Source organism: Alligator mississippiensis, chromosome 4 (genome assembly GCF_030867095.1).
Source record: "Alligator mississippiensis isolate rAllMis1 chromosome 4, rAllMis1, whole genome shotgun sequence".
Lineage (NCBI taxonomy): Eukaryota > Metazoa > Chordata > Crocodylia > Alligatoridae > Alligator > Alligator mississippiensis.
Genome location: NC_081827.1, coordinates 26,662,794 through 26,686,352, shown reverse-complemented (window position 1 = coordinate 26,686,352; position 23,559 = coordinate 26,662,794). Strand labels below are relative to the sequence as shown.

The following is a 23,559-nucleotide window of genomic DNA, read 5'->3' as shown; positions in this document are numbered from 1 at the left end:
AAGTCAGCCTGGATCACTAGCCTGTTCTCAGATGTGGATGCTATGCCCCAAAGTTTAGTGTCACTGGTGAACTTAGCCAGTGCGCTTCTGATGCATATGTGCACATCATTGATAAAGATGTTAAAGAGAACCAGTCCAAGGACAGAGCCTTAGGGGAATGCCAGTGGTCACAGAGCACCATAATGATTCACTACCATCGACCACTACTCTCTGGGTCCAACCTCAGAGCCAATTTCCCAGCCATCGGACTGTGGTATAGCCGAGGCCACAGCTGGTCAATTTTTTCCATGAGGAGGTCATGGGACACCAGATCATAGGCTTTTTTTAAAGTCCAGATATATGATGTCAATCTCTTCTCCCTTGTCCAGGTGATACGTCAGTCCCAGGGCAGTATTATAGTTGAGAAGTTACATGTACACGAGAAGTCAGAAAATAAAACACTTCAGAGTCACAGCCCCATAGTTGTATGAGTTAAAATGGTGTGACTAAATGAGTGGAATCAAGGTTTGCAGCACACTTGTGAGCAACAGAAACTTCATTTACTTGCAGGGCCAGCTACATTCTCTTACATTCTCTTCCCCTGCTGCCAGTTCTGCCCTGCAGTCCTGGGTCTCTTTGTCCCCTTCCTCCCCTTCTCTACTCCCCTGCTCTCCTGTTCGCACTGCAATTCCTGATTTTCTTTGTGATGCTTCCTTGAAATCTTCTTTGGCTAGGGGGAATTGCAGTTTATTCTTCATTGGCTTGTCCTCCCTAGACTTCTCCATGGGCACAGTGGCCCACCGTCCAGTTGAGGCTGGGTAGACTTAGGCAGCCTCTCCCAAAAGGTGCAGCTCCATGAGACCCCAGTGTGAAGCAGAGACAGGCCACGCTGGGCTGCTTCTGGGACTCTACACACAACCCGTGGTATCCTTAGAAGCATGTTGCAGAACACTGGTTAAGAACCGCTGTCTTAGATCTGGTTATTGAGGGTTAGAAATTCTGGTAGGGCTGCTAGAGCCTTAAGCAAAGCACTGGCAGAAAAAAGCATTGCTCTTCCATGAGAGAGACTGTTAAATACCCTTTGGCTGACCTGAACAACAGGAGGTTAAAACTGTGTCACCATTCCTGGTGGAAGGGGATTTCAAGGCCTTGATTGACTACCATTGGAGGCCAGTTTATATAACATGGGCAGGGATGAACCTAGTTGTCCTTCCATGGCAGGATGTGGTTGATTCTGGAACTGACGACTTTGTCACAGAGGCTCTTCCATAGACCTGTGTATCCCAGGGCTGCAAAATGCTTTGGATTAAAAATTTCTTCAAGCAGATAATTCTCAGTGGACCACGAATGGACAATCCAAGATAATTGTGCCGTCTGAAACATCTTTCAATTGCCTGGTCAACCATAAATAGAACTGTTCACAACAGGAGAGAACAAGTAGTGTCTTTTGTGCTTGAGAGAAGGGCCTAAGGCCCAGATCACTGTGGGATGCATTCCCCATTCTGTGGTTTCTGTGATGATTTACCTTCTTGTCACTCCCATTTGGAGGGTGTTAAGAATGAGATTTGGCCATGGTTGTTTTTACAGCCGCTATCTGGCCAAGACTGTAATCTCTCTGGACTTTGGAAATGTCTTGTGTCCCAGCTTCGTGCATCTCAACTTCAGAGCTAGCTAGATAATTGACATGCAGAGATTCTGCTGTTTGGACATTAAGACTATTCTGATCCAAAGTATGAAAGGTTCTATCAGATCAATTTATTTAGCTAAGTAAAAGACTCAGTATTTGGTTGAATGCTGCTATTTTTCTTTTTCTGTTGGCTCCCAACTCTTGTCTGTTCCAAACTATGTGCTAACAGCCTAGGACTGTGTGTCCATTTGATAGACATATCAAAACAATCCTGCATTTGGGGCTGGGAAGATTTTTGCCATCCTGCAGAAGGTACATTTCTAAGGTCTTTCACACAAATTCCTCCCAGTTCAGGAACCTCCTCTTTCCCAGAACCTCAATATTGTCCTAGATGGGAGGCTTAGTGGGATCCCCATTTGACTCCCTAGTACTTGTCCATGAAAATACTCATCCTATCAGCATTTATACAAGTCCAAAGAATTGAGGAAATACAAGTACTTATGACAAGTCTTTTTAATGTGATACTTTGTAAGGATAGGTCATACTTGGGACCTGTCTCAAATTCCTGCTTAAGACCATGTCCAGTTTTCCCTTGAACCAAATAATTTGTTTGCTTGTGGCTCTTCCTAAATCATATTTAAATTAGGCTGAGGCTAGATTGCATACACTAGGTGTCCTCAGAGCCTTAGCATTTTAAATGTATAGGAGCAACTCGTTTAGAGTTTACTGGAGACTCTAATAATTGCAAATGGGGAAAAAGTCAGGTTATATCAGACTCCAGAGGCTGTCTAGGTGTATGGGGGGAAGATTGCATGAACTCTGTTTGTCAGCCAGTATAGATTTTCCAGCACAGATTAAGTCTCATTCCACTAGAACTCAGGCAGCCTTTGCAGCTTCTTTGAGAAGCATACCTATCTCAGAAATACGCAAGGCAGCTACACGCAGCTCAGTCTGTGATTATGAGAGATTTATTCCTGGTGAAAGTGTCAAGATCTGATGTTGTAAAGCAAGGATGTCCAACTGGTGGCCCATAGGCCGCATGTGGCCCGCAAGGAGTTAACTTGCAATCCCTGGGCTCTCACCTGGCTGCCATTCCTCCTATTGCTCTGGTTTACCACTTCCTGCCCTCACCCCAGGGGCGTGGCAGCATGGCAGTGCAGGAAGCTGAGGGTGAGTCTGGGCCACAAATGGGGAGGAAGGGCAGAGATCCTGCAGCAGTTGGGCTGCCTACAAGGACATGCATTGCAGTGGAAGTGGGGAAATCACCTACGTGGTACAGCATTGTGGGGGAGGGTGGGTGTGTCTGCACACAGTGCGGTCCCCGGGTTGTGTGATCTCAGGGCTTAGAAGTTGGACGTACCTGTTTTAAAATAGAGCCAGGCTGAAATCGTTAAATACATTCTAAGGCAGGGATGGGCAAAATGTGGCCCAGGGGCCAGATGTACTGTCAGGCCATTCTTTCTGGCCCTCAGGGCCCCTAAAAAAATTTAGAAAATTAATATTAATCTGCCCTTGGCTGCCTGGCATGCAGCACTCGATGGCTTGCCAAAACTCAGTAAATGGCCCTCTGCCCAAAATAATTGCCTGCCCCTGGTCTAAAGTCTCACCTCTGTTTAGCAGGGTTTACTACTTGTGAGTCATCAAAAGAGGAATGTAGATGAAGAGATACTTGGAAGAAATGAGAGTTTTCTTTAAACGAATGGTGGTTTTTCAAGTTATATGTGTGTGAGTGAGACATTTCATGATCTGTTTTCACTCCAGGCTTCTACTGTTTGGATTCTGTACTGTCAAAATGACTGAGGAGATTAAACTTGCTGGGGGGTTTTATGCCCTCGCATAGCAGGACATTCAAGGTACATGTACTGGCTGAATGATTCTGAAGCGCACTCAAGAGTGGAATATATATGGAAAGAACCACAGTTATGGAATAGTAACCATTTCTTCCTGGTTATCAAAGTCCTGTTCACAATTTTTGCAGGACTTGGTCATATGTCTTTTTGTAAGCAGCCTCCAAAAGGCTCCAACTGTCATCTGAGCCATTGCCTTGTTCTGCAGAAAGGTCTGGCAGCTGTTTCCACTTCTCACTTGCACCTCTCCATATTTTGAGTTTGGGAATGGAAGCAATGCAAGATCTGATATGGACCACCATGACAATGGAATGGAGTATATGGGATTTAGCTACTTTTGTCTCCCCCTTCAGAAAGGGGTGATGGTACCATTACAAAATATGGCCTTTTTACAATCTCTCCCCATTTCCTTTGCTTTGCCTTCGATGCCAGTGTTTTTAGTCGTTGTATTAACTTAGCCACAAAGGTGTCTGCACTGTCTTCCATGCTGTCTTCTTGCACATGGAAAACCTACCCGAGTTGACAAGTAAAGGTTCAGCTCATCTGTAGAGCCTTTAAGCATTAGGATAGCTAGATAGTTGATTATTGTACAATTATTGCTTATTACCCTAATGAGATGCCTCAAAAATGAGATGCGTCTTTTTTTTTAATTTTTTTTTACCTGTGCTTCCCATTCTGTTTGTATCCAATTGTCATCTTTCAGTCTATACTTGGACTATCTAGTCTTTGCAATATGTACATTGTCTAGCATATTGGGAATTTGGTTGTGTTCTCTAGGCATTGCCACCCTACAAATAAATAATATAATCCTGGTTATTTTGATAGACAGAAAGGGATGGTGAACTCCTGAGTTTGTATATTTTTGTTTGTGTTTCTCTGCTTCCTTTTCTCATTTTGCACACTGCTTGTCATATAAAATTGGAATTTTTTGTGGCAGAAATTATGTTCTGTTGTTATTACAGTGCTAAGCACAATGAGTTCTAAATTAGATATGTGACTGACAATATCACCAACCAGATAATTACATACCAACATACAGTATATACAATTATTAATTCAAATAGTTCATTGTGTCCAAGCGAACATAGTTACAAACTGTGAGCCAGCCCATCTTTGCTAACTCTTATATGTGTTATATGCTAACTCTTGCTCACTCTATTGGGGTGAGTAAAGCCTAGTCACACTTGTGTAGGACTTATCACTGTCTTGCATGTGTTAATAAAGGTTGTGAGAATCCTGCCTGGGGGAATCAGGTATAGTCTGTAATATACTCTGAAGTATATGCCTAAATTAAATAAGTAAATGCATATTCATACTAGGCCACCAGTAATGAAGATTAATTCTGTGGATTCAGAACTGTTTGGCAAACCAACATTCCCAACTGAGTGCTCTGATACTTAGAGGGCTTTCTGTTGCCTTTGTGTACCCTGTCTCTTTAATTTACTTCCCCTTTCTTGTCTTCTGCCACCTCAGTATCACCAAAGAACTTATTATATACTTTATTCCCAATTCTTTCTCCTTTATAATATTTGGTGAAATGCAAATATTTCTGTGATACTGTGAGCTGAACTGATTTCTAATTCTATTCATGGCCTTGGATAGGCTTCTGAAGTAATAATTCCTTGTATTTTATAGCTATTTCCTACAACTGGACTTGTACTGATACTAGCCTCACAGCTGGGCATGTTTTGGAAGTATAATATTTGGAGCATGTGCTGTGAGGTTTGAAAAGGCTTACAGAATTTAAAATAGTAATAGTATAGTTTTCAGATCCTAGCTTTATTTGGAAAGGGGGTAAGTCCAGATGTGTGGTGGTTGCCTGTATGGTTTTTGTTTGTTGGGGGGAGGGTTATAACTCAAAAATGTTTTTTTGCTACTCAAGGGTAAGAATATTAAAACACAAGTTTTTGTTTTGAGCTGTTACGAAGTTTATAAAATGACTGAAAGATTTTTTTCATAAGTAATTAAATGGCACACTTGAGCTGAGAGTTTGGGTCACGTTTCCTTCTAGTGGGAAAACTGGAACTAGAAGGGAATTTATGGCTTTTAACAGTGGCTTTAACATTGCTGTCTGGGCTGCAGCATGAAGTGATCTGTAATGGACTTAATCTTCAGGTTAGATTTGAATTAACTACTTTCAGAGTTTTTAAAATTTTGAAATGGTTAAATGAAAGGCCTGCCAAATTGCCCCTTTTTTATTGAGTAGAGGTAGTAACCCTAAAAATAAAATGGACTTATTGTTCAATTTTGGTCCTACCTGCACTAATCTAGTTAAAAGGATAATTACCATAACTAGTTAGGCTAATTGCAATATGAAAGATCCTCATGGGTTGCAACATTTGAATTTAAAATACAGATATTACAAAAATACAGGAATACTAGGCAAAAAACTTGGACGGTCCAAGGCTTTAGTATGAATAAAAGGCTATAGTTAGGACTTGCGTGAGCCCTAATGGTCAACTGTGTTGCAGCTACAGCTCCTAACTTTGTAATTATAGTTGTATAGACTGGTGGCTTCTGTTTTTCCTGGAGTTGCAGGCAGTCATCCACATCTTTGTTAGAGCTGTTAGTACAACTGGAAATTTGTTACCACTATTTCTGGAAAAGGATAATTGAATTGAGGGTCTTTTGTTGTCCATTTCTCTTCAGAGAGTTGAAGCTCAAAATAGAATTCTACAAAAAGTGGAAGCTTAGCCATATTATAGGGAAGTATATGAGAATTTTACACAGGCATGCAGAGAGAGAACCAGGAAATCCAAGGTAGGATTTGAGATGCAACTAGCAAGGGATGTGAAAGGGAATAGAAAAAGTTTCTGAAGTAAGAGAAAGACTAAGGCTCAATACTAGGAAGTATTATGGAGTAAGCATCAAGGAATCTATTTCTAAGCACCTGGAGGGGAGAACAAATTGATCAGAAACAGCCCCCATGGATTCATCAAGAGCCTCAATAACTGGATTTTCTTCTATGGCGGTGCTGCAGGTGGAGAGCAGTGGATGTGATATACATTGACTTTAGTAAGGCTTTTGACACTGCCTCATGCAGACTTGCAGACTAGATGAAAGTACTGTAACGTGGATACAAAACTGGTTGGACCATTCAAAAGCCAGGATTCAAAATGACCATGATAAACTGAAGCAAATGGTTTGAAATCAATCAGGTAAAATTCAACAAGGACAAGTGTAATTTCCTAGACTTGGGATAGAACAATCCCATGTACAAATACAAAGTGGAGAAGGACAGGCTAGGCTACCGTACTGCAGAAAAGGACCTGAGGAGTCGCAGTGAACCCTGAACTGAATATGGGCCAACACAGTGTGCTCTAGTTGCAAAACAGGTCAACAGCATACTGAGCTGTATTAATAGGAGCATTACTTGCAAGTCAAGGGAAGTAATTATCTTCCTATATTCAGCACTGATGAGGCCTCATCTAGAGCACTGTACCCAGTTTTGGGCTCCACACTTCATTTCAAGAAAAATATGGCCAAATTAGAAAAGAATTCAACAGGGTGACCAAGTGATTAGAGGCCTGCGAAAATATGATTTATTCAGATATGCTGAAAGAACTAGGATTATTTTGTTTGGACCAGAGAAGACTGAAAGAGTATTAGATAACATTCTTCAAATACGAGAAAGGGACTTATGTGGATGATAGAAACCAAGCTATTTTCTGTGGTCACAAGGAACAGTGCTCATAAATTGCAGATAAGGACATTTAGGTGGATAGTAGAACTTATTACAAGGGTGGTTAAGCATTGGAGCAGGCTACCAAGAAAGGCTATGGGACTTCCATCCTTGGATATTTGTAAGGGGAAGTTAGACAGGCATTTGACTAGAATGTTTTTAATCAGAGATGATCCTGTCTTGAACAGGGTTGGACTAGATCAGTGGGGGCCAAACTTTCTGGCAGGTATGCCCTAAGGTAAGCCCCACACCGGCCCAAAGCACCACTCACATCCCCTTCCTCTATCCAGTCTATTGCTTTTTGCTCTCCCCATGTTCCCTGCCTGATCTGTTCTACTTTCTGCTCCAGGCCCTGTCTACTGCTGTATTTCCCTACTCCTTTCCTAATCCTGCTGCATGCCACATGCACAGACTGTCTGTGCCACTTAGGACATATGCTGCAGGTTGGCCACCTCAGAACTAGATGACCTTATGTGGTCCCTTCAATCCTGCTGGGTGATTCTGTGGACTCTTCATGGGTGATGGAGGGGATGCTCTACTCCCTCCCTTCCTTTCCTTTTCCTAGACACTGGAAACACTTGTCACTCCTAATGCTGCCAACATAAGGCTTTACATTAGTCGAAGTGTGGGATATCTGAGAGCAGTGCAAGCTCACACAGTTTTAATGAAAACCTACCATTCTAATGTTACCACTATAAAGAAATAGCTTCAATAATTTTGCTAATTCACCTATTGAAAAAGCAACTGATTTTAGTAAGTAGGAGTGATATGGTCTGTGGCCTCTCTACAGGTCTTGTCAGAAATTTGGTGTGTGTGTGGGCGAGTGTATCACTAAAAGCTGGTATTTGTGGGTATTTCATAGTTTTCCTGGAGAACCCTTTCATTTTTGTGGTGTTGCTTATACTAGATTTTTTTTTTAAATTTTAAATTAAAAAACAGATGTTGTCTTGGATAGTAACATAGGGCTGAACTGAGAACTATCTAATAAGGGATCTACACCAGAAGTAGCGTTTGTCAGCTCTCTAACGGACATCTCGGATGTTGTATGTAGTACTGAGGTGCCACTTCGTTACTCCTTCGAATAAGTCATAGATCCGCCTTAATGTGTAGTGTGTCTCGCATTTAATATTGCATATGTAGGGAGATGCAGTCATGGGCACACTAATACACTCATTGTTTGGCAAATTACCACCAGTTAACAACGTTGATTAACTGCATGAAAGCCTCTAGTTGGTCAATGAGGAATGCTGTATTGCCCATCCTTATTCCCACAGTCAGGAAACCTAATGGGGAGCATTACTTTTGATGCCACCATCTGTCCTAATCAAGAAGACCCAATTCAGCAGTTTTATTTCTTGATATCAAATGCCCTGCAACACAGTAGGGGATTGGGGTGGGGAGATCTTAACTTGGTTTTTTCTTTTCTTTTTTTTAAGTTGTAGAATCTTTGACCTTGAACATTATCTCTTAAATAGTCAACTCTGCTGATAATCTGTAAAGCCTAGCTCTAAGCAGTTGGAACATGTAGCAATTGTAGGAACTCCTCCTGCTCCCTGTTCACTGGAAATGATCAGAAATTAGAAGTGGAAGACATCTATTCTATTTTGTTTACACTTTACCAGTGCAGGATTGTTCTTGAGGGCCGTGTCCAAGATTACATACATTTCTAGTTAATATTGAGATGAGAGTGCTGTTTCCTTTATCCTGAGTATCGGAATGAGCTGTCCAGTTTGTACCTTAAATAATGGAGTGTAGAATTCAGAGCTGGAAAAGATCTAGTATAACCTATTTTAAAAGCTACTCTCATAGAGAATTATATCATTTACTCTGTTTTTACAAATATAATACTAGTAACCCTGCACTATCTTTAATTTCTTCTTAATATACTCTTAAAGCAAAATTTCTAATGCTTGTATATATTTTTTAACTTTCCCACAGATATGCACTTATTTGGCCATTATCCAGCTCATGACGATTTCTATCTTGTAGTGTGCAATATCTGCAATCAGGTAGTCAAGCCACAGGTTTTCCAGTCACACTGCGGTAAGTGAAAATTTTCATTCCTGAATTACAGTGCCAGATCAGTGTGTGGATCTAACAAGAATCATTGTATGCAGTCAGGACAGATGAATTACAAAGATACTCCTCTTTGTATCATATCTGTATTCAGTGCAGAACATCACAAATGCCTGCAAGTAGGTTTTATGTAGGGAAAGTTAGAACAATTATTCCTGAAGCTGGGCTTTTAAAGTTAAACCACTTATAACAAATTAGATAATTCCTGTAATTTACTAGGAAGATGCCATCTAGACTAACTATTTTGATGTAACCTTGGATTGGTCTGTGTAAAACATCACTAGTGAGGTCACATTGTTATTAACTGAAGTTCAGAGGGAAGGTTCTCAAAACAGAGTTTCTGTAGGAAGTTTGAAATTGGTGACCTGATAAAACAGCAATGAAAATTTGAATGCCAGGAGTTGTAGTAAGTTCTGAATATTTTTTGTCTAAATTAGGCTGTTTACCTTAAGTTCTTGTCCTGCAAAGAGTTCTTGTTTGAAATATGTGGGATGTTATATTTCGCATTAATTTGTTTTGTGAATTTTCTGCAAAGCTTTAGCTCTCATCTTGGCTTATTATTTGTTCAGTATTCTGACTTGCATAAACAAAGGAGTGATAGCATGGTTTGTTCGGGATGCTGAGCTTTGTTTGAGCTAAAAGTTTTTGTACATCCCTCCTGCGAAAACTTTAACCAGTTATTTTTGAGGGAGGCTTGTATAGCAGTGAAAAATAGCTAATATTGAAGAAATTATTGATTTGAAATGCATCAAGAAGCAAAATTTAAAATGGCCTAGCTGGATGCTTTTCATTTATGTTCACAAGTCCTATATCTCCGAATCAGTCTTGTATGCTGCAGTGTATTCATTGAGTGAAAAATCTTGAACAAATGTGCTGCAGAAAGGGAAGTACGAAAAATCAGTTTGTCCATTTTAGAGGGAAGCTTACTGGAAGGGAATGCTCTGAAATCCATCTTTTCAAGAGCAGTGACCAACACCTTAATGAAAATCATGCTGAGGGCAGGTTTGTGCCATAGATCAGCATGGCTATTTCCAACTTAAGGACTTGAAAATCCTAGAGACCATAGCATAACTAGGGTGGAGAAAGTGGGACACCAGCCCCGGGTGCCTACTTAGAGGGGGCACCAGCAGCTTCTCACTTGGCAGTATCTGTGCCCAGGGCACCAAAATTGCTAGTTACACCACTGCCTGGCGAAGATTCGGGAAGCATGACTTGTGAGCTTAATTACTTCTGAAGGACCAATTCTAGGGTAGTAACAAGTTATTTTTCTTAAACATTCATGCTTACACAAATCATGAGATTTCTCTTTTTCATCCAACTGTTGCCTCCTGGCTACATAATACATTCATATTTTCCCAAGGCAGACAAGGATGGCTTAGAGATGATCACTAAAAGTTTAGGTACAATAAACAGAAATACTCAACCCGTATGTTAATAAAAGGCTTGGTGTAGTATAGAAAAAGTATGTATACTGTAGAGTTTCTGTTTAAGAAAAGTTTAAACTTCTTGTAGCATGTGTGATTTATGCCCTTCCATAGCCATGACATGTCTTGGGGTTCATGTGAAGCCTAATGCTGAGATTGATAGTATGACTTCTTTATACAGTCACTGAAGTTAGAACACAATTATGAAAGCAGCCAATTGCTGAAAGTAATTGACAGTAAATGACATAAATCTAGTCTAATCTGTTACTCCTCTCAAGAAAAGAGGAAGCTGATGTAAGCTAAGGAGGTGATTCCTTCTTTTAAAAAGCAATAAAGCCCTCTGGTATCATCACCAACCGGGGAAGCTGTGTAGATCTTTGGGTATCCTGGCTCAGCAAACTGTATGGAAAAATAGAAGGAAAAATGAGAGAGAAATCTAATAGTGCCAAATTACTATAATTAGAATCAAACATTAAGTGACTTGAGCATCTCATGTTCAAGTCAAAGTATGCCTGCCCCTAAGCAAAAAGCAGGAAAAATGTGTAGTTGAATGTAAAATGCACAAAAGTATTTTCAGGCCTGAAATATTATCTGTTAAGTGGAAAAACAGCATAGTGAACCCAATAAAAAAGATTGTAAATTACAGGAAGTAAATTGTAAGATGGAAATTAGGAGGGTTAAGAGAGACTTTGTATAGCTAGAGGCCAGTGTCAAATGGCACATAACAAAGATTTATTTAGGCATGTCAAAAGAGGGTCAACAGATTTGCTAGGGTCCAATACTTTGAAAGAAAAGAAGTGCACAGCAAAGATGAGGATGTTGCAGAGAAGGCAATTAGGTTTTGCATCTGCATTTGCTACCTGAACCTATTTTTGTAAATATCAAAGAAGTCTTTCTTAGGTACAAAATGGTGCTAAAAAGGAATTGGAACCAATGTTAGACCCAAAGTTGTACAGCCAAAGGGACAGTGTCCTGGGTGTAACTAGCCTGATTGAAAACTTGGATGTACACCCTGAGCACTTCATTATGCTGCATAAGTTGAACAACATAGCTGTGGCCTTATGTTTTTAGCATAGGTTTAGCTGTTAAAAAAAAAAAAAAAAGGTTTTACCAGGCCCTCAGAAGGGCTCACAGGTAGCATTTGCTCTGTGGGCCATGCTTTGGGAATCCCTGATCTAACAGATCACCAAGACCAGATGGATTATGTTCAAAAGGTATGAAGGAACATAAGAAAAAGAATGGCAAAGCTGTTCTAATAAAAATATTGTCGTTAGAAACAAATACTGTTTGGGAAGATAGAAAGGTAGTGGATAATTGTACCTTTCATTTAAAAGAGTATTAGTCATGATCCTGAGAGCAACAGACTTTGAGAGAAGCAACTTGCACAGAATCAGATGCAACCAGCCGGGCACCTGCAAAAGATTATTTTCTCATTAGTTTTGAACAGTTTAAGGAAGTCAGTAAAATCATTGACCTAATGGTATGTTATTGTTTAGGACACTACGTTGATCCAGACCTGTCAGGGAACTGGTGCGTCTGTGGGCAGCTAACTTAACAGTGACCCCCTAAATTAATTCCCTCTCTCTATAAGTGTCTTCGTCACAGAACAGCTGTGAAGAAAAGCTTGATGTTTATGATTAGGGGTCTACCCAACTTGAGGAGGCAGCCGGCCAATTTTGTGGGCAGACCACAGGGCAGCTTCCATTTTTGAGGGGTGATTGTGGCTCCCCACTGCCCGCCACACACACCTGGCTGACGGGCCAGTGGTCTCACCCCTTGCCAGTGATTGCCTGCAAGGGCTGTCTGTCATACACCCCACCCCTTGCTGCTAATTGGAAAGAGGTGAGGCTGCATGAAAGGCAGCCCCCTTAGCCAATCAGTGGCGAGGGGCAGGGGCAGCAGTCATCTTGAGCTCCCCTGTGTGCTGGCATCCCCCCGTCCCACTCTGGAGGGCTGCACAGCGAGGCTGCAGTGCTGTGCAGACTTCTGGTTCCTTCTGGGGAGCCAGCATTTTATTTTCAGTAAGTTTTCTTCTTTTTGCCTCAGTTTTTTCAGGCAATGCCAGATTTTATGGTTTCTGCAAAATCCACAAAATCATGAATTCAGTAGGTCCCTGTGTATGAAGTTCAGTTTAGTTACTATCTGAGGTGCTCAGAAAGTATCATTTTCTGTTCTTATATTTCTTAAGGTGACTGTTTTTAAAAAGAAACTAGAAGAAGCCAAGTCATGGAATGGAAGGTGAAGTTATTTCATAAACAGAAGACTGGTTTAAGTATGAAAGGAGGTTAACAGTTGAGTGCCTGTGATTCAAAAATTAAGTTCAGTGTTTAGTTTGTTAAGCATCAGGACAGTAGTGTGACGAGTAAATGTGGCAAAATTTGTAGCTGGCATGTTTATAGGCTAGTCAACTAGAAAAGACTATAAGGAGCTCCAAGAAGGATTTAATAAAGCTAGGCAGTGAAATATGATAGTACATGAAATTCTCTGTAGGTGAGTGCAAGGCATTACTCATTGAAGGGAATGATTTGAACTCTTCATATCAGTAAGTCCTAAATAAATTATAATTATTCTTGAAAGTAGCATTATCATTACAAATAAGTTGATACAATTGGCTAAGTTTGCAGGCATGCTCTTGAAAACAGTATAGATTCCTTTATAAAAGCAGTGAAGAATATTGGAAATATTATACTGCTATCAAAATTAATAGTGTCCTTACCTTGAATATTGTATCTGGTTCTGGTCATCTCCATTTCAAGATAGACTTGACTAAAAATTGGAAAACGCACAGAAAGGGCAACAGTTATGTAGAGGTATGCAGTGCCTCCAGGTGAGCGAAGATTGAATGATTAGGATTAATTTTATTTAGAAAGGAGACAGAGATAGTGTGATAGAGGTAAAATAAAATAATGAGTAGAATACAGCAGCTGGGACTCTTGCACATCATTATAATAAAAATACGATTTTGAGAAAATTAAAAGCAAAATTGAAATTGATAAAAATACTTTTCTGCATAATGCTTACAAAAAACCTGTGGAATTTATTGCCAGAGGATGTTTTTGAGCGTAAGAGTATCAATTAAATCTGCAGTTTCACTACTTAGGTTGAAAATTATTATAAACTTGGACAAAAGTCAGCTGCCAGCTGTGTGGAATAGGAACAGTCTTTCTCAGTGGATCTATCATTGTCATATTTACCTGAATCCAAGCTGACCATGAATTTAAGATGACCCCCAGATAATTAGATTCTATACATGTAAAATTAGTTTTTAGATTTTATATATGGAAAGTAACTTTTGGAGGATCATCTTAAATTTTGTCACCACCACCATTGTAGTGGGAGAAAGCAGTGATGTGGGGGTAGGTGGTTGTAGTCAAATAATGGGGGAGTAGTGGGTGGACAGGTGGGGGGGGCATCTGTCCTTCTCTGCTACCCACCCCTCCACACACTAATTCCCCCTCTGCTTCTGTACCCTGCAGCTTTGGGCCATTGCTCTACTTTCCTCTGTCTCCCCTCTCCCCCACTGCTTATCTTTGCTCCACTGCTGACAGGCTCCATGCCCCAAGCAGGAGCAGGAATGGAGACTCTTGGTGCCAGAGCAAGGGTAAAGGGGAGGGGAGGTGTTGGGGTGGTGGCTGGAGGCTGTGGGGCAGGGGGGAACAACACCAGTGGGAGGTAAGTGGGGGGTGAAAACAGGTGGGAAGAGGTAAGCTGCTTGCACCCCCCCACACATGCACACTGCCTTGGGTCCCCAGGGCTGCCAGGGGAGAGGTGGGGCTGGAGGCAGAACCTACAACTCCAACTCCTACCTCATGTTGGGCCAGAGCTAGAGTCACAGCAACTGTCTGCCCTCCCTCCCCGCCCTCCGTACTCGATTCCAAGATGAGGGTCTCTTTTCCTCATGTAAAATGGGGGGGGGGGACCTCATCTTGGAATCAATTAAATACAGTATATAACAGCCCATTATGGAAAGGGGTTTAGGTTCCTGTAAAGCATCTGGTACTGGGCACTCCACGATAGGAAAGTGAAATGTACTGTTCATCATCTCCAGTGTGGATGAAATGGAAATATTTTACTTTTCTGATTTTGTTTTTGAGTTTCATCAGCTGGAAAGATAAGAAATTGATTTGATGGATCAAATTTTGTTTAAATGCAGCATGTCGCAGTATGCCCTGTTATTCTGTATGTAAATTCAATGATACTGAACACCTTGGAGGAGAACTTGAAGATATGTTTATTCCCTCCTACTTAGGCTTACATTTATGATCTTATGTGTTTTGAACTACATGCAGCTACAAAGGTGTGGAAGAGGTAGAGACAGTGGAAAGAACTAGAGTATGTTGGTGATTTTAATTTTAAGTATAGGTAAAAATAAAACTCAAGACAATATTGAGGTTTTCTGTTTCACCATGCTCCTTTCCTACATCAGATGGTAGACAGTATCTTCATTTAGACCCTACATTTGATTAAGTATTTCTTATTACCAATTACATATTTAATCAGTCCACTTTTAAAAATTATTTTCAATTATTGTAGTCTGATCACATGGAAGAACCCCACTATTTTACACATTGGAAAAATCACTTTAAAATGTCCTTACAATTGCATGATTACTTAAACATCATGGCATTTAAAAAAAAATGACTATATCATTTTAAAGTATTTTAAAGGTGTTATATTAAATTTGATTCAGAGGCTGGAAAAGACCATCTCAGGTGGCATCTTATTAAATACTTAACTGAAATCCAGGTTTGATTGTCTGCATTTCCTTTATATAGAAAACTTAGATATCTTTTTCCCAGGGAAGTATTTGGTTATTCACTTTGGTGAACACATGGTAAGTTGTATTTTCTTTGCATTTTCTGTTTACATCCATGCTTTTAATTATTTTATTCCAAATTTATTCTAAAGGCTGTTGCGATAAGATTAATAGCTCGGTAGATGCCCAAATCACTTTTATCCTCCTCCTTTTAAATAGAGGTATTATATTTGCAATTCTCTACCATACAGTACACCTTTCAGCTTGATCGGTTTTTAAAACTCCTTTCTGTCACCCCTGCAATTTCACAGGCCAGTGCTTTAAGAATTCTGAGATGGAAATGATTTGGTTCTACATGCACCCCTTTCTTAAACACATTATGCTCTCTGAGTTTTGCTTCTTCCTCCAATATAGTAATTTCTATTTCCATTCCCTCATTTCCATTAGCCATCCTGCCTTTTTCCACAAGCAAAGTACTCCTTTCGTATTTCAGCCATACTAAGATAATTTTTAATCTACCCTATCCATGCTGTATAATGACTTTTCATTTCTTGTTCTCTTTATATAGCTAAAGAATATTTTAATATTGGTTTTCAATTTTCTTTGCAAAGTAACTCAACTTGACTTCTGGCAGTTCTTATGGTAACTGTGCTGCTTGATTTCTGCACTACAGCTTGCTTTGTTCATCAGTCTATTTCTTCATGCCTTTCAGGCTCTGTTTGTTCCTAATGTTCTTTTTGAAGTGGTTATTCATCCTGCTAGACCTGGAATCCTTCCTTACATTCTTTCCCCTTTTTGCTTGGGATACAGAAAGATAGTTTTTGTCCCCTTGCCTTAAAAACAAACAAACAAACAAACTTTGTCCATATGTAAGTCCTTGAGTTCCTCTCACTAGTGGATTTCAATATCTAGTTCTCTTAATTTCTCAGAATATGCCCTATGGAGATGAGGAAGCTTATTTACAGACCTACTTTAGTTTTTTTCCTTAATTTTAATTTAAAATTTATCAGCTCAAGATCACTTTATCCAAGTACATTTTCCATAGTTCTTTAATGTTGTCATTGCCTACCAAAACCAGGCCAAAAATAGCATCTCCTCTTGGTGAAAAAATCTGTTGATAGCTGCATTCAGGAACATCTGGGCTTTACTGTTATTAATTTGTCTCTGATCTATGTCTGGGAATTTAGTCTTCCATAATGACAGTTCCTAGCAGGGTTTTTTTAGGGCTGTGCGAAACAGAAGCGTTATGTTTCGACAGAACAGTGTTTTGTGTCGACTTTTGTTTAGAGTCGAAACAGCTGTTCTGTTTTGTTCCGTCAAAATGTTTTGCCATTTCGACTGTTTTGACGTTTTGCCCATAGGATATAATGGGGAGGGTCGAAACAGGCTATAAGTTTGCCATTTCTGGCCAGATTTGGATGAAACTTGTAGGAATGGTAGCCCCTTCTGAGGGCATAAAGCGTGCCAAGGTTCAAGATGATAGGTGCAGGAAGTTTGGAGAAACTGCACCCCAAAGTCTTGAGAGAGAAACTCATGTCACGTGTATGTGTTAAGCCACAGAGGGGTCAAAACTGCAGGGATGGTAGCCCCTGCTGATGCAACAAAGCCTGCCAAGTTTCAAGGAGATAGGTGCAGGGGTTTGGGGAAACTGTACCTCAAGCTACGGACAAGCAAAACTCGTGACATGGGTGACACTGTGTGTTAAGGCGCAGGAGGTTGAAAGCTGCAGGCCTGCTAGCCCCTGCTGTGGCCCCAAAGCCTGCCAGCTGTCAACAAGATAGGTACAGGGGTTCTGAGGCCCTGCACCTCTGGCCACAGGCAGGCAAAACTCGTGGCATGGGTGCTTGTGCAACTGTGTCCGTCTTGGGGCAGAGCAGGGGGAAACCACTGTAGGCCTGGCTGCTAGGCCCTGCTGCAGTCACTAAGCCTGCCAGCTGTCAAGGAGATAGGTGCAGGGGGGTTTTGGGGCCCTGCACCCCTAGCTGCTCACAGGCAAAACTCGTGTCATGGGTGCTTGTGCAACTGCTGCCTCTCATCAGGCAGCAGGACTGAATCCCCCATCACTTGTCACCAAGACCTGAGGGTAATAATTGACCACAGTATGAACATGAGCTGGCAGTGCGATGCTGTAGCCAGCAGGGCCAACAATATGCTGGCATGCATCAATTGATGCGTCTCCAGCAAAACCATTGAAAAGAAGTGATTCTCCTGCTCTACTCAGCACTAGTGAGACTGCAGCTGGAGTACTGGGTCTGGTTCTGGGCTCTGCATCTTAACAAGGACTTGGTAAAGCTTGAGAGAGTCCAGAGAAGGGCCACTCATATGATCAGAGACTTGCATGGCAAGCCATACAAGGAAAGACTGAGGGACCTGGGACTCTTCAGCCTGAAAAAGAGAAGGCTAAAATGGGACTTGGTAGCAGCTTACCACTACATCAGAAGTGTACATCTAGGGCTCGGGTGAACAACTAGGAGTAATGGTCACAAACTCCTGGAAGCTGGTTTCAGGCTCAACATTAGGAAAAACTATTTCACAACTAGGGTGTCCAGACTGTGACTATTACTCCTAGTTTTTCCCAAGAGTGGACCACAGGCTTGATTTGATAAGTTACAGTATTTTGAAGACTGATCTGAAGTGCCAGAAAGGTGTTCTGTGTACTTCTGGTTCTTTTAATTTTTTTTCTGTTTTTAATTTGATAGGTACTAGTTTTGGGTAGTTGTTCCTGCTTATTTTTTTAACAAATGTAAAATGCAAATTAAGTTGCAGGCTGTAAACTCCACACATGAAGATAAATTTAGGTTAATAAATGGTGGTAAAAGTAGAAGTTAACACATTCAAATCAAGAGAGCAAACTTTAGTCAGCTTTTGAAGAAAAGCCTCCCAATGTGTCTGTGTACAAATTCTAGGGAAGCAACAGAAATCCTGTTAGGATAGTTAGAACTAGACTGGAAAAATATTAGTGAGCAGTGAAGAACAGGTCCTGCTTTGGCAAGAGAGATGCGCCAGATGACTTCGTAGGTGTTTGCCATTGCTAACTACTGTGGTATGATTATATTGTTATCTTTCCTTCCTTTCTGTAAGGTCATTTCAGCAGACGCTTCTAATTAGGGGACAGACTGTTGTTATATAAGCTTGTAATGACAGGTAAAAGGTTGCACACCTTTGACTTGTCTTTTTCGCTGGGTTATGAATGCCAGGGTTGCCACACCTGTTTCTTCATGATAGTTTGGCAAGGATATCTCCCATTTGATTTATTTGCTGTAGTAGAATTATTTTAAAAGAAAAAATCCACCACCTAAGAAGTCATAGAATAGTCTAAAATATAAATAGCACTTTCCTCTTTCAGTTAATAGCCCATTGCCCTAAGAGAGACTGTATTTTGAACATATTTATGACTGCTCTACATAGTGATGGTAGCTTAGTAGAAATTTATGAATTGGCCTTCAAAAGAAGGAAATTTGACCTACAAAAAGAGTGAATTATGGTTTGCTTTTTGGAAAAAAATATAACTAGCTGGCATATTTGTTTCATAGAAGGACTTTGGTAATGATATTAATACAACATTCTGTTGGAACCACTATCAAAATTGTGAACAATTTAATATAGAGCTATCTAATTGATGGCTGCTGAAGGGCTAAGTTACAGCCCCGAGGCTCCCCCCTCATTCTGGTTGCAACAATAGCCAGGGCCTCCAGGGGTGCTCTTACAGTGCTCTAGGTGTAGTGGGGGCGGTGCTTTAATGAAAGCGGCTCTGAGATCTGCTCTCATTAAAGCGCTGCTGTGTCTCGTGTACCAGCATCCCTGTGCTTAAAAATGGCAGCAGGGGCACTGATGCACAAGATGCAGGAGGCCGCTGGAGTGTGGTAATTACCACGCTTCAGCCGACTCAGTTAATCGAGTTTGCTCTGACACACTGGAATTATAGTACATCAGAGCAGCCTCCACACTCGTGTATAGGTGCCCCAGAATCTCCTTCTCTCCTCCAGCTTCCAGTTTCTGCCCTCGCCCCAGAGAGCAGTGCAGCATAACCCATGGGGCACAGGGAGCCTGCAGTCTGGGACAGTCATGCGGCATGGGGAGCCTGTGGCCGGGGATCTCAGGGTTGGGAGCCAGGCTGCCATGTTACGTGCAGCAAGCTAGTGGGCCCTCGTGGCAGTGTGGCACCTGGGGCTCGTGCTAGTGTGTCTTGTGCCGTGTAGCCCCTGTTGGTGCATCCCACTTAGAAGTTGGACAGCCCCAACTTAATATATCAGGTGTATCTTCTGTATTAATGAAGCATAGCTCTTTTCTATAATTGTTAATATTTTGTCCGCTGTATTGTGACCTTTTCAGAGGAAATTGCTCATCTCCTTCACTGGACAGAAAAGAAAGTTTGATGGCTTCTCATTCTTCCCCATCTGTGATCATTTAATTGCGTCATCAAATACTGAGTAATACAATATTGATAATCTTAGTAGGCCAGCTTTTTGATTGTCATTTAATGGTGGTAGATTTTGCTCCGTAAAAGTTTGAAAATGATTAAAATAAGGGTATCCAACTTGCTTTACGATGACAGGCTGAGAGCCCTGGGGCTCTTTAGCCTGGAAAAGCGCAGGCTCAGGGGTGATCTGATGGCCACCTATAAGTTTATCAGGGGTGACCACCAGTATCTGGGGGAACGTTTGTTCACCAGAGCACCCCAAGGGATGACGACTAGGTCGAATGGTCATAAACTACTACAAGACCGTTTCAGGCTGGACATAAGGAAGAATTTCTTTACTGTCCAAGCCCCCAAGGTCTGGAACAGCCTGCCGCTGGAGGTGGTTCAAGCGCCTACACTGAACACCTTCAAGAGCAAACTGGATGCTCATCTTGCTGGGATCCTATGACCCCACCTGACTTCCTGCCCTTTGTGCAGGGGGCTGGACTCGATGATCTTCCGAGGTCCCTTCCAGCCCTAATGTCTATGAAATCTATGAATCTAAACACTTTGGTTGAATTCTCGGGCTTCTGCCAGCTCCTGAGTGTTTGTTTGTACCTTACTTCTTTAGTGTATTCATTTTTAGTTTTATTTATAGTAGTGTCCAGGATGTATTTAAAGGGATTTTGCTCAATATTTTTCATTTCCCTTACCTTAAAGCAGGTATACTTAGTAATAAGAGGTACTCCTTCCTTTTGGATAAGAGTGGGAAGATGAAATCTAGTCCTCCCTGGGGTGTAAGATATTATGCAGCAGTGCAAGCATCCCACCCAGAGTTCCAATTTTTGGTTACAATACCAGCTATAGCACCTCCAAAATGTGTGAAAGGTATCTAGGATCTCTTACATTATCTAACACCCATCTCTGCCCTTCAGCCTGGTCTGTGTGGAACAGAGGCCACTTAATACTATCCCTTTTCCCCTCTGTCCTTGCACAGTCTCACTGCAAAAGCCATTTACAAGCCATTCACTCTGATGTGAATTCCAACTTGCAGGAGTTACAATGACCTGGAGTTACACCTTGCCCCCATAAGCCCTCATATATATACCCCCCAACATACCCTTTGCCCCCCATGCACACCCCCACCATACACTGCCTTTTAATTCATTCTCTCTGCTAGTAAGTATAATATTACAAATGCCTAAAAAGTCGAGTAAAAATTGCCTCTTCCCCTTTGTATCTACTTCTGGGCAAATACACTTCTAAATTTTCTCAATTAAGTTTATACAACTCTAACCTCTTTGTCCCTTCCCTTAATAATCTTCTCCATTAAAATCTTCCCCCATAAATTCCTTGAGTACTCTAAGATTTGATAATGCCCATCCTAAATGATTTTTTAAAAAGATTATTATGGAAAGAACTGCATTAAAGAATGATAATGACCATAGACATTTTCTGAAATGCTAAAACTACGTTCTTCATTTTACAAATATTTTCTTAAATTAGAACTTAACTCACCTCTTTATATACCACATTAATTATTAGTATTTAATCATAGTGCATTTAAATTTCTGTACTTTGTTTAAACAATGTTAAATGATATGGTGCGTGTTTGAACTCTGCATCATAGTCAGTGCATTGGTTGGAGGTAGGCATCCCTGGTAACTTGCGTCTCAGACAGAGCTTTAATAGAGATGTAGTTTTAAATAGTAACCAGCAAGAAGGATTTCTCTCTTAAGGGGTATCCATTTATAGGACTCAGCTGTTGAAGCTTGAGGATAGCATTAGGCTTAAGTTTAATCTCCTGTATACTATAATTTACAGGACTTAGTTTAGAGCATCACACTTCCAACTGTTTTGGTCATATGTCTAGCAGAGGAACTGTTTTGGTGAACTAGGAAAACAGAATTTGATTCTCATTAGCAAAAATTGAATGATAGACAGGGAGTAGACTGCTGCCTGCTATTAAGGTTGCCTGATACTTCCCATTGCAAGACCTGTTTTCAATTGTTTGCCAGATTTTAATGGTTGGAGCTGAAATTTTCCAAGCCAGTTGTCTGAATATTTTGAAAAACTACAGCCAAACAGTCCAATTGTTCCTAAGAAATAGGTTAGGAAAAACCAAATGCATTTGTCCATGTTGAAAAATTCTAGCAACCTGTTCTTCGAACAGCTCAAGCATCACCATGCCTTGTAGCAGGGACTTGAAATTTGACAGGGATGTGACCTTTGCATCAGGGATATGCTCTTTACAGCCCTTGGAAAACTCTAGCCATATGTGGCCACATTATTTTCAAAGGTTTATATTGTGTGTGTGCATGCTTAATGAATACTTGGATTTTTAGCAGCATAACAAGACCCCGTCAGTCTCCATTACAAGGAAGAAGGACCCTTTAAGGAGAAGGCAGACAGACTGGAAACCACACCTTTGAGAGCACTAGTTAAAGAAAGGGTCCAACAGCAAAGAAGGCAGGAGCTCTGACGCGCACACCATTGGGCGCCAGCACCTGCACAGGACCTGAGCGTCCTAAGTGCTCCCACCTGCTGCTGCTGCTGGCAGCAGGGGCTGTATGCCATGTGGGGGAGTGTGGGGTGGGTCCCCACACCCCACCACCCTCCCTCACACCCCACAAACCTCACACATGCACACCCTGCCCCCACAAGCCCTCATATATACCCCCCAACATACCCTGTGCCCCCATGCACACCCCACCATACACACACACTTACCCTACACCTTAACATACACACCCACACCACACCTAACCATACACACACACACCACACCATACATGCACACAATATATGAGTAAGACTTTATTTTTTAGTTGTTATTATGCAATCCCCTCTATATACTGTGTACAACACACAAATCATGACAAATACTTTTGCAGTAAGATTAAAGCATGTTATAGTAGGTGTTTGACTTTTAGTGTATGATTAGTTTTTTTTTATGGTTCCAAGATGGCAACCCTCCCCTCCCAAAAGGAGTATTTCCATGGGGTGGAAAGGGGAGGGGCTTACTATGGCAGGGGGTGGGACTTCCAGTCCCAATATGGTGACCACGCGGTGGGGCAACTGTCAAGGGGCGGGGCTACCCATGCGGCCCTTGACAGCTCATCAAAACTCATTAAGCATCCCTCCAGCTGAAATAATTGCCTGCCCCCAAGCTAGAGTATCTGAAGATTCAATCTTCACTGAGCATGTTCCAACTTCTTGCTGGTCCTGCAACTTACAGTACTGTGCTTGTGCCACCCCCTTAAACTGACAAAACCTGTTCCAGCTGGACTTCCCTTATTATGACTGCTCCAAGCTGATGTAGAACCAGGTCCGGGAACAGAGAGCAGGTACCATCTCTTCTGTGCTCTCAGTAACCCTCCCTGCTCTGCCCCCACCAGCACACAGGAAGGGTAGAGGAAACAATATCAAATGCAGATAGGCTAAAAGCTGGAACTGGGGTACAGGTACAGGGAAGGGTTTAGACAAGGAGTCTGGGACTTGAAGTGGTAAGACCTGGGACTGGGGTCTAGAGTGACATAGGATAGGAAGGTAAGATAGGTTTTATATGTATAGGGATGAGCAGGAAACACTAGGATAGTACAGAGTCTTGAAAGAAGTGGGGACTGGGAACCTAAGGCTCCTGAGTTCCACTATTCCTCTGTCATTGATAAGCATCTGTGAAGCTCATTGGTAAACTGTGTCCTCCTTCTAGTGCTGCTCCATAGCAGTGGTAGTTTCTTATCATCCACCACTTGCTGCATTAGCTCAC

The 23,559-nt window shown here is 41.4% G+C and overlaps 1 protein-coding gene across 3 annotated transcripts in view; it reads left to right on the top strand.

The window, feature by feature from the left end:
• Window positions 1–23,559, top strand: part of ATXN7L1 (ataxin 7 like 1) — a 195,245-nt gene that overhangs the window by 60,193 nt on the left and 111,493 nt on the right. For 2 of the 3 annotated variants that reach the window (XM_019487459.2, XM_019487457.2), the window contains one exon: window positions 9,074–9,178. The exons of the other annotated variant lie outside the window; for it this stretch is intronic. In XM_019487459.2, coding sequence (XP_019343004.1) covers window positions 9,074–9,178 — 105 coding nt within the window. The remainder of the gene's footprint in view (window positions 1–9,073; window positions 9,179–23,559) is intronic. 3 annotated transcript variants of the gene reach the window in all.